General features: G+C 41.2%; 1 protein-coding gene and 2 long non-coding RNA genes across 3 annotated transcripts in view; 2 read left to right on the top strand and 1 right to left on the bottom strand.

Annotated features, from left to right (window-relative positions):
- Nucleotides 1-3,851, top strand: part of LOC147817809 (uncharacterized) — a 7,971-nt gene extending 4,120 nt beyond the window's left edge. The window contains exons 2-3 of the long non-coding RNA XR_015438655.1: nucleotides 1,256-1,387; nucleotides 3,714-3,851. This is a non-coding gene — a long non-coding RNA (uncharacterized LOC147817809). The remainder of the gene's footprint in view (nucleotides 1-1,255; nucleotides 1,388-3,713) is intronic.
- The window catches only part of LOC147817808 (uncharacterized), a 251,195-nt gene that overhangs the window by 147,609 nt on the left and 91,719 nt on the right, over nucleotides 1-11,867 (top strand). The gene's annotated exons all lie outside the window — the stretch shown is intronic.
- samd12 (sterile alpha motif domain containing 12) overlaps nucleotides 1,515-11,867 on the bottom strand; it is a 101,321-nt gene continuing 90,968 nt past the window's right edge. The window contains exon 5 of the mRNA XM_023429088.2: nucleotides 1,515-5,852. Coding sequence (XP_023284856.1) covers nucleotides 5,821-5,852 — 32 coding nt within the window. The 3' untranslated portion in view covers nucleotides 1,515-5,820. The remainder of the gene's footprint in view (nucleotides 5,853-11,867) is intronic.

Genomic DNA, 11,867 nt, shown 5'->3' with positions numbered 1-11,867 from the left:
GGGGGGGGGTGAATAGATGATAGAGCACATGTTTGAGATGGATTCTCAGATTCACACAGAATGAGTAATGGATAGAATTAGAGCAGTAAAACTGAGAGAGAGAAAAGATGGACAGGGAAAAGTCAAAAAACTGTGGAGGGAAATTTCAGACACACACACACACACACTTGGACAAAAACTGTGGAGATTTCATCCAGGCAGGCGGTGAGAGCCCAGAGTGCTGAGGGTGTGTGTTGCAGGTCTCGGGAGAGGCAGGCAGGGGACTGAGCGCTAGTGATTTTCTGTCATATCTCTCTTTCTCTTCATCCCTCACGCCTGTTATCCACCTCCTCCTCCTCCTCCTCCCCTTCACCTCACCCTCGCCACTGCGGAACAGCCCCGCTTAAAAAGTACTACGCCGTGCGTAGCGTTTGTAGGGCATCAATTTCAATTCATCCAAAGATCGATTTCACTGTGGGATTCATCGTGATACCTGGGTATAATTAGTTTCTCAAAATTAAGACCATGTTTCTAATGCCACCTGCTCTTTCCTCGTCCCTTTTCCTATTGCAGCTATTACATCTGAAAGCTCTGGGTCTGTGCTGAGCTGGAAGAACAGTGCATTTTGTATACTCCCAAAATCTATACTTTCGAATAAATCATTCATTGAACCAAAGACGTAGAGGGAGATGACAAATATTTAGATATATAAATTTCCGTATCTGTTGCTTTTAAATGTATTAGCTTTCATCTTGAGCCTAATACTGAGTCTGAGTACTTTAAAGGGTCATTTTGACTATCTAGAATGCACTTTAAATGATTAAATTATTAACTATTATAAATGGTTAAAAGCTTAATCATTATTGATGATTAAGCTTTTAACCTTAAACCCTTTAAGATGAGAAAAAGTACTTCTTAGTAGAAAGTGGTGTCTATAATGTACTGTAATGTGTTTCTTAAAGCTCCTGAAAACTCGGCTTCACTGTTCAGTTTTTCACTAAGATATGAAATGTATACAAGTTAATAAGCAAAAATCAAAGTAAAGAAAGACACGTTTAGGTATTATTTATTACAACTCACAAGTATTTTATAGAGGACAATTGCTTTTGCTGCTGTTGCCGTCTCTGAGAAGTGGAAAATGAGCAGCACATAACTTTGTACGGATCATGTATATCAATGTGGATGCATAAATTGTTTATGTGCACAATAGAAGTGGCAGAATATTAAAAATAAGCATGTAAGTACTCAGAGTCATGTGTGCAGTTGTTATCCACAGCTTCTCCTGCAGGGTCCAGGGGCCTGTTGGATGGTGGATGCTGCCCGATCTGCCAACGTCATCCCGCTCCAGCCACAACATCTGTCAGGAAATCTTTTTTGCAAACTCAGTAGGCATCTACATCTGCTGCGTGTAAGTAGATGTACATACACACACAGAATTGCACTGTGTGAGCAGATTTAGAAAGAGTTGTAACACCCTTATTGGGCCGCCACACACACACACACACACATAGAATAAACACAGAACACACTATACATGAAGATTAATCTGTTTATTATATACTCATGGTGATATCAATATCATCATTAATATCCATCATTAGGCACCTTATATGTAGATAGATTGGGAGTAGAGACTTTCTCTGCATGCCTGTTGGTTACAAAAACTAAATCGAAACATGCTGTCAACATGGGAGGAAAAGAAAAGTCTTGTTTGTCTTTCTGTTTAGATTGTGTTTGAGTTGTTGCTTAATATGTCTGCCATGTTTGTGTTTATGCACAACTTATGTGAAGTGTGTGAACGGCTGTGACTGTGTTTACAGCTAATTTGTTGAGAATTCTGAGTGTGTGTATGTGTGTGCTTGTGTACGTGTATTTTATACGCAAAGTCTGGGTTTGTGTGCCTTTTACTTGCGTGTCAGCATGTGAAAAAGTTCTTGTGCAATAACGCTGTGTGAGGTTTAGTCTGGCATTCTTTTGTGTAACAGTGCACTGTGTATCAGTGTCTATGAGTACATGCCAAACCTCTTACAGGTACTGGGAGACTATGGGCTGAACCAGTTCAGGCAAGTCCTCGGACACCTTGGCACAGTTGCCAGATGTCAAGCTGGTTATACCTGGATATCTGTGCCAGAAACACTGTGGGAAGTTTCCCCTCATGCCTCTGGAGGAAAATGTATTCCCTTGCTTCCCTCCCTGCAAGTACGGAACATACACTCTGGAGAGTAACAACAAAAGAATCAATATTTCTTTACACTCAGGGTTATTACAGTGCTGCAGCCTAGGATATGGATAACTAAAACACACTGCTACTGTACATTTATTATGTGATGGAGAGAGCCTGCAAGCAACTGTATGTCTTCACCCAAAGTTTAGACTGTCTGTACTAAATTTGTCCAAATTAATTTCAAAGCCCCTTTGAGAACAAAGGAATATATTTTGATGCAAACACTTTCAATAATCCTTTATAGCCACATTGAAGTCCAGAATTGCAATTGAGTTAGAATACAGAGTACTTTCTTTACAGGGCTACCATCACAAAATATGATGAAATTCAATGCAAGTGGTTCATATACTGTGAGACACGAGAAGGCAGCCTTATGCTCTTTTCCCATCAGATTTAGGGAACGCATGGATGTTGGTTTTGGTCAGGCTCTTATGTGTAAATTTTAATACTTCTGACCATATCCAAGCAAACTGTAGAATTTCACTTAAATGTCATTCAGTCAATGTTACTCTCATATGGGTCCGCTAAATATGAAGCTACAGCAGCAGTCGGTTAGCTTAGCCTAGCATAAAAAGAAAGCGCGGCAAAGGGAGGTAAACAGCTAGTAACTGGCTCTGAGGGGTTACTAAAACACCTTTAAAGCTCACTAATTGTGCTGGTAGGTACATTTTGTTACCATTGGACAAAACCTGTCTTAATGCTAGGCTAAGCTAACTGTCTGCTGACTGAAGCTTTGTGTTTATTGGACAGACATGACAGTGGTTTCAATCCAATCATCTCTTGGCAAGAAAGCAAATAAACATATTACATTTTAATCAGATATGGTCAGAAGCATTTGAACATAAGAGCTTTGAAAAACAAAAGGTTTTATTGCCTAGAGCCAGGTCAGCTGTTTCCCTCAGTCTTTATGAAAAGCTAAGCTAATAGGCAGCTGGCTGTAGATTCATATTTAGCAGGTAGATATGAGAGTGGCATCAATCTTCTTATCTAATTCTTTACAAGGAAGTTAATAAGTGTATTTTCGCATAATGTTGAACTATTTGTTTAACACCACCACGCAGCTAGACTGACTAAGTTGTTTGAACGACATCATACTCAATTCATTTAATTGATGAAAATGGTTAGCCTGTATTATAAAGTGTAAAACTGGGTCTCACACTTTTGCCAATGCAAACCATTTCTTCCAGTTTAGTTGTTGACACTTTCCAATCTGAAATTGAGGAGTGGAGAAATTCCAAACTTAACGGAAGCTTCAGCCCTCCCCTTCCTCCCGTGGCCTTGACAGACATGGACACGGCATCTCCACCCAACCGTGAAATAGCCACTTGTGTTTTAGCCTGAACAACTCCATTCCTATGTGACTGTCTCTCTCTCTCTCTCTCTCTCACACACACACACACATACACACACACACACACACACACACACACAGGGCTTGAGGCTTTTGTAATCTGGGAGGACTGACTGTACGTCCCAAAGATCTGATCAATACTATTCAATCTGCTTGCAGGTCCTTTGCCGCATTAGGCGATGGCCGCTATCCAAACAATGAATGGCTGGACACAGAGGGACCCGTGTACAAATGGAATCCCATTACAACGCAATGGCTCTCAGGGGCCGACGTTGACCCCCTTTTTTATTCCCTCTCCGCCAAGCGCAGCGGCTATTTTATGCTCCTCTGATTGACAGCTCCCTTCCAGGAAAGGAAAGATGTTGTTACCGTGACAACAGCTCATGCTACACCGGTGTGGATACAAGCTTTTGATAAATATCACTCCAGTACACTGAAATCAGCAGGTGATATTTAGAGGTCATTATACTGGCTACAGGATTTTATAATGTATTTACACTCATAGACATAGTGGAGACGATGACAGTGATCTAAGTAACAGCTGTTTTGTTTCATGACAGACACATGTGCTTTTAAGTGCAGTTAATATACCTATAATATCAACAGTGAGTGGCCATTATTCACATTGACAGCAGAGATTTGAGTTTCCTCATCAGACATAAATAGGATACAGTGGTATCTTCCTAACAGACTGACATACAACACTTCCATGATGAGCTTTTGCACACAGCACGTCTCCTTTCTGCACAAGTTTCAATATATCGCATCTAAAAATAGTTTCAAGCAGTGAAATGGAAAGCAGACAAAGCAATAAAGAGTTGGAGATACGGAGGTGAGGAAATGAAAAAGGCTCCTCTTTTGTTATCTGTGATGTCTTTTCTTCTTTTGCTCTCCTCATTAGCAGTAAAGAATTTCAAGTTATAGCATCTCTTGGTTCACTGAGCCCTTTTCCTTTACTTGCTCCTTTTTTTTTTTTTCCATTCAACCCCTCCCTTCTGGGGTTGCCAAATCAGTTTACCTACTAGCACAGTGCTTTTAGGGACTCACAGGGAATTTCCTTCTCGCGGCTCACCCCCCCCTTTTTTTTTTCTTTTTTTTTTGTCCAGGTTCTGCTTGATCGCCTTCAGATTGCTTTTCAGAACAACGTTGTATTTTTTTCGGGGAGCCAACTTAACCGTCCCTAATGTGATGCCAGGTTCAAGTGTTTATTCCCCTGCTAACTGTTTTCACAGTGAAGTTCTCTCAGGCTTACTGTCTACATTAGTAGAGCGATCCACAATATGGAGAGGGGAAGAGATACGGAGACTTCACCAGGCTTTGCCGAACACCGTTTACAGGATCTATGCACAGAATGAGAGAGAGAGAGAGAGAGAGAGAAAAAGCACAAAAACACACACGCATGGTTGTGTAAAATGTGTCACCCTCTTGCGGTTGTTGCAGTATAGTCTGTGAGGAGATAAGGAGAAAGAGTGTGGGAAGGAGAGGTGTATAGGAGCAGTCTTGTGGACAGACTTTTATTTTCTTCTTCATTACCAAAAGTCCTTAGTAGGGCAGTCGCAGGCTCAGCATCGTACCACAAAGGTACGCATGGGAGAAAATACACATTAAAGTGCTACGATGAAGGAGCTAACATGCCACAAAGAGACTGTGAATAATACTGTAGGTGTCACTCTTTACTGGAAGAGTGGGGGGGTAATGATTTGGGATCAGTTCCGTAAAAGCAAAGTAGCACAAAAACATGGTCCAACCACAAGGCAATGGTTTCACCGTGTTTAAATGCTTTCAGGAAACCCAGCCAAGCAAACATTGGATTCTGGGTAAATGGTGGCTGAGGGTGGGGGGGCTTGGCTGTTGGGTGTTGTTCTTGAGGAAAGGGGGGGAAAGGGATGTATGAAAGGAGTGGAGGAGTTATAGCGTTTGAAGTCTGGTGGAGGTTTGGCAGCAAAGGTCAGAAATGACTGGAGATGGGACATCTGTAATGGAAACTATTGGTCAGACTCCAGGAAGCTGTGAGGAATTGTTTGGACTGCGAGGAAACAACGAGTCAGAACTCGTGGGAGCTGCTGAGGAGTGGCTAGGAAGAAAAGAAGGCATGGGTATTTTTCCAAATCAGTCTTTGGAGAAGTCGAGGACAGAAACCAAAAGGTGTGAAGCGGAGAGCTGTGATTGGTTCCAGGGAGAAGTCTGAGGATCACATACTGGGTGGATGTTGGCTAGGTGTTGGCCGTCTGTGTCCTTTCGTGACTGGGTATCCTGCTCCGTCAGGCTATGGTGAAGATGGAGTGCACTCCAGAGAGGCTGCAAAAAAAAAAAAAGACAGAAGACAGACAAGATTGAAAAAAAGTTCATGTGAAAATCACAGAAAAGATGGTCGGGGGTGTGAGAAGGAGAGAAGAGTGCTCTCGTTGGAAAGAGGAAGAGGTTGAGAAAAATCACAAATGGCAAGAAAGAGAAAAATAAGACGAAAACAGAAGAACAAAAAGAGAAACGATGACGACCATCACAGGAAAAGCGGGGAAGGGGGGGTGTAAAACGAAACCGAGAGGAAATTAAGAAGTTGAGATCAAACAGCAAAAAAAAGAGAAAGGGCCGAGATAACAAGCATGGGCACAGTGAGGCATAAAAATGGATCAGGGGGATGGAATTAGAAAAATAGACGAGAGAGGAGGGAGATAAGAGAGACAGGATAAAAGAGAGAAAGAGGGAGAGAGAGAGGGGGAGGACGAATAAAAAGAGAGGAGACATAATTATAAAATGGCACAAGAAAATCAATGCAGTGGGCATCATTGTGCTTGCAGGCGCCGTACAAAAGGAGGTGGAAAGCAGCAGTGTGTCCATCAAACGCATACACACCACCAGCACGTCAGCCTCACACACACACACACACACACACACACACACACACACACACACACACACACACACACACACACACAGAGAAGCATTTCAAATGCAGAGTGAAGACAAGGAGGATGAGTCAGGCAGATGAAGCGGAGAGAGACAAGTGACATTTAGAGCTCAGTCAGAGCATGTGATGACAAGGCACAAAGATACATGCCAGCCCTGACTCTGACAACAGCTTGTGTGTGTGTGTGTGTGTGTGTGTGTGTGTGCATGCAAGGGAACACATTTGTGATTTTATATATTTTTCTCTTCACCTGTGGGAGCTGAAACTCAGGCCAGAGAGCCAACACAGACTTGAGAATTCATGTTAGCATTTTAAGACTTGAGGGTATAGTAAAAGAAGTGTAGTAGTAAAAGTCTCCAGATACAGTTTTCTAGTGGTGGAAGTTGTATTCCTTTGACTTCAGTGCTATAATTCTTATATAAAACCATATGAGATGTTTAAAGAGAAAATTGGTGTAATCAATCTTAATCTTGACTTAATTTCTAATTACTAACAATTTAGATACATCTGAAATGTGTTGTGTATGGGGTCACAAGCAAAAAAGAGCGGGAACCACTGGTTTCATCTGTATTTTACAAACTCATCACATGATTTATTCAAGCACATCTTCCAAAAAAACAAACAAACAAAAAAAACACACAATATTTCATATGTCAATGCCCCTCTACAATAAAATGAGAATGCAAAGCTTAAAGTTTGGTTAGGTTCAGCAAAACATCAGTTGAATTACTACTTCACTGAGGTTAGCTGAGCTTCGTTGACATGGTTGCAACAATAAACACATAGCTACGTTTCAGGAGGAATTGTGCTTATATTTAAAAAAAAAATGTTGGTGGTCAATTGGAAACAGGAAATGAACAGTGGTCTCGTCCATTAAAGGCCAAATTACTATTTTGCTGAAGTTAGCGGTTTGCGATAGCTGTTAAATAAATGTAGTGGAATAAAGTGAGGTAAGTACGGTTTTTACCTTTGAAATAAAATGGGGGACAGTCATGTATTTTGACCACTGTTTGACCATTTGTATTGTAAAAAATTATTGTGAAGGCCGGCTGATAAAATGACGACTCCCTACCTTTGAAGCGGTCGTGAGGTTTGTTTGAAGTATGTTTATTTTTTTGTCAGTTTACTGCCAGGTTATGAACTCTTAACCAATGAGTTAGCCCACCAACCTTTTCTATGCCTAGAGACAACAACAAAAAAAGAAAAATCTGATTAGATACCTCTATTTTGATGGTTCACTTCTGAAGCTGCCATAGCTAGCAGCCTTACCCATCTGTTGGCAAAAACAAGCACATTGCCGGATGTCTGTTTTTAATCACAAACATTAAAAATGAGGATATTTCTGGGGACAGGTCCAACCGGGGACAAGCCACCAAAAACGGGGAACGTCCCCTGAAAATGGTGAAAATCTGGTCACCCTAGAGTAAAGTAAAAGGTTTCCGTGAAGTGTCAAGCAGCAATAAATGAGAAAACACAAAAAACTGTACTGTAGCTTACTAAAATGTAATGAGTTACATTCCACCCTGGCAGGGGTTCTATTACACATATGCACATGAACAGCCATTCAAATTCATCCATGTAATATTCATTATCATTACTGACAAACACAGCATGTAAACACCGTGTCAGCCCACACACACACACACGCACACACACATGCTCACACACACGCACGCACGCACACGCACACACACACACATACACACACACACACACACACCCTCCTTATTAACTGTATTAGTGCCAGGGCTTATCTGTGCTGTGGGACCACACACCACAAAAGGCTGAAATTCATTACAGTCGTAGGAGGGCCTTGACAAGCTGTCAGCATGTTCGAAAGATTCTTCAACGCCCCCCCCCCCAACCTCCCCCCACCACCACCAACCTCTCCTCTCTCTCCCAGTCTACATCTTAATTTCAAGGATAGTTTGCATTGTCACATGCAGATGCAAACAGCCACCTTATTTACAAATCATACAAACACAGAGAAACCTGCTCTGAATCTTAATTTTATGTGTTGTTTACATTGATACACCATCACACACACACACACACACACACACACACACACACACACACACACACACACACACACACATACACACACTCACACTGTTCTGAGTTAGTGCTGAATGGAGAGCAGGTCCAGAGGTGCAGTTCAATGACATACTCCACATTTCCAATTTATGTTGGCGTCACTATGCTTCTCTTGGCTGCTAGTATACACACACACAACCCCCCCCCCTTCTCTCTCTCTTGCACACACACAAACAAACACATAAACAGACATAAAACACATGCTCTGCATTTTAATATATGGGATTTTTTGCTGTTCCGGCTGTGGTTACATCGATAGGAAAACATTTTCAGATGATCAAAGAGATTACTGTTGTCATAAAACCATGCAAAACAATAAAACCCTGGATGCTTTCACAACCTTTATGTGAACATATTTTCCAACCTGGTTAGAGTTAGAGTAAGAAAGAAAGGGAGAGTATGATGCTTCAGCCCTGCTGATTCAGTCTTCAAGGACGGAAAAGGGCAAATTACTCTGGAAAATCTTTTCTTTAACATAATTACTATAATCTGCCAAACCTAAATTAAACAGACCAGCATGTGAATGCCTCCCTGACATGAGTGTGGAGAGCGTGTGCTCCAGCATCTGACAGAGAATTACAATTTCGACATGTTTCTGTGGTGTGTAATTGCGTGTGTGTGTGTGTGTGTGTGTGTGTGTTTGAGAAAGAGAGGCAGAGAACACTTGGTTAGTCTGCAGTTATTAAACCAACCAATTACAAAGCCCACTCATCACGTTTATGTCCCAAACAAAGGGAGAGTTGATCTATTATTAATGTACTGCTCCGCAGTGTAATTCACACACGGATTCGATCTCACACCCATACGTTCACACATGGCTGCTTGCACGCACATCACACTAACACACAGAGAAATTCAGCTCCTGTAGCCTGCAGTAGCGTACTCTCTTGCGCTGCAAGTACAAATGATGAATGTGATATGCTAGTATTAACAGATGAGCAGCTTTTAAGAGACAGGTAGTCAAATGTCTGGATCATCAAAATCTCTTTCTCTCTCTCTCCCCTGGATTCATCTCATCTCTCTTTGCCTCTCTTTCTCTACGGGGCTCACCCATTCATTTGTAATGAGACCTGTCTCGATTGTTTAATCAGAGCACACCTCACCGTGCAGCCTCTCTCTGCTGTGCGCCATGTCTCACACCGAAAACGTGAATGAGGACATATTTGCACTGATTCTTTCCATCCGGCTTTGAAGTATTTGTTCTGTAGGCTAGATCCAGGCTTTACCTGGTGGTGCTTCCCTGTTGTTGGGGAAACCTTGAGATGTGGATTTAAAGGATGAGGCTGGAGGATCTTCTATATTTTTATTTTTTTGTCAACAAAACCCAAGAAAGAAAAGAAAAAATCTACTGCTGTTTTATGGAACACTGGTTAAAAAACACTGGTAGAAACACTGAGCATGGAGCTGAGTGGTACAATTGCTTATGAGACAAAAAAAAATGAATAGTAAATTTTGTCATCTAATTAGTATGAGAATAGAGAATAATGAGTCTTGTCTGTGTGGTACTGAGTCCGTCATGCAATTCTACATTATAAGAAGAAAACCCTGTTAAGGACAGTGTCTCTAACTCTTAGTTGGTTGTGTCAAAGCAAGATTTAATGAGCCTAACCATCATTAATTACAAATAAGAAATGTATTAAATAGATGATTAAAGGTTCTGTAAACGATTGTCACTGCCACAGCAGATTCTCCATCTCAGAAAAGCCATACCAGTATTGGCTCCACGGTCAGATGGGGAAAGAAATTCATCCTTGGACTTATCAGCTAGGTCCGGCCATATGAATCACACTGACAGTGCCGTGTGGGCAGCCCAGTGGTTTAACAACTCATGCACACATACGTGCACTAACATGCACGTGTAGCCATCTCGGATACCAAAACATAGAACAGAGAAACTTAGACTACAGCTCATTTAGTGGGGGTGTGACTTCATTTTTTGCTCAAGACACCATTAGTCCACTATATCTTTACATAGAAAATAGTTGTTGGCTGCTATATTAATGTTTAAACTCTCATTTACAGAACCTTTAAACAAAAAAGCAGCTCCACCAACACTTCCTTAGAGCAGTGGTTTGCAAACTTTTGGGCTTGTGACCATTTCAAATGAAGCATGTGACCTCTTATCAATTGTTACGTCCTTAGTGTGGACATGAGCTGTCAGCAGTTCAAAGAAAGATTGATTTTTTACTTCTCAGATTGTTTCATCTGAGGGATTTTCAGAGGCCTGGAGAGGTAAAAGATTTCACAAGACAAAAGCAAAGAAAAAAGATAGGATGGTTCATTTCATTTGACATATTGAATATCCTTGAGGGTGTCACAGTTATGTTGTACTTGCTGCCAATCAAGAATGTTGGTATTGGCTGATTCTGCAAAACACCAGGCTACATTCAGTGATGTTTTTAAAATTCTTGCTTTCTGCAATATTTGTGCAAGGGAATGACAGTATAGCAAAGTTAGGGAAAGATCATGGCTACAGCAAATAATCTATTTTCAAGGTACTTTTAATGGTTAGGGAACTGAAAGATCATGGTTAGGTTATGGTCCAATATGGACATAATTCTATACTGAATGTAGAGATACAAAGGCACCCACAGTCCAATGTATTTAGTGTAAGCCTCAACATTAGAAACTGTAATAAAAGCAATTATAATAGAAATACAAACCAAAAACTGAACATCTATGACCTACAAGACACTTTCTGGGAGTCGCTGGGTAATGATCAGCTTGGCTGCTGAAGGTTAACTGGTACAAGTCTGACACATTGTTATCACATGTTCTTGCATGGTTCAATAATTCGTCTTCTGTAAGCCTCACACTCAACAAAAGTACAGTAAACGTGTGGTCTGGACTACCATGACCTTACCAACATACCATAACACAGAGGGCCAGGAGGTAAACTCTTTGCACTTACAGAAGAATGTGTGCTATTGATTTATATATTGATTTATGTTAAGTCTACTGTTTGTCTGACTCAAGGGCTTCCACCAGAAGGTATAGTTGTTGAAAGTGACAGGTCATCCACCTATATCACATCTGCCACAGGCTTAGATGATTAATCCGAGTGAAAGTTTAGACAAGTGAAGAAGAGCCACAGATACATATATGCGCACGGAGATGCATACATGTCGATATATATTTATATATGTAGAGTTCTGAGCCTCTGTGGTGCTCAGATAAGGTTTAGAGAGCCTCGTCTCCCAGCGTGTGTTCAAAATAGGTCATCTTATTCTGTGACTCTCAGCGAGCATGCCTGCTTCTTTTCCTGCCCTGATTTCAACAACATAAACAACTGATGGGAAGTCACCCCC

This window comes from Seriola lalandi, unplaced genomic scaffold, assembly GCF_002814215.2.
Source record: "Seriola lalandi dorsalis isolate HSWRI2012SDOR001 ecotype SW California unplaced genomic scaffold, Sedor1 jcf7180002054887, whole genome shotgun sequence".
Taxonomy (NCBI): Eukaryota; Metazoa; Chordata; class Actinopteri; order Carangiformes; family Carangidae; genus Seriola; species Seriola lalandi.
Note: the sequence above shows the minus strand (reverse complement) of the source record. Positions and strands in the feature narration are given on the sequence as shown.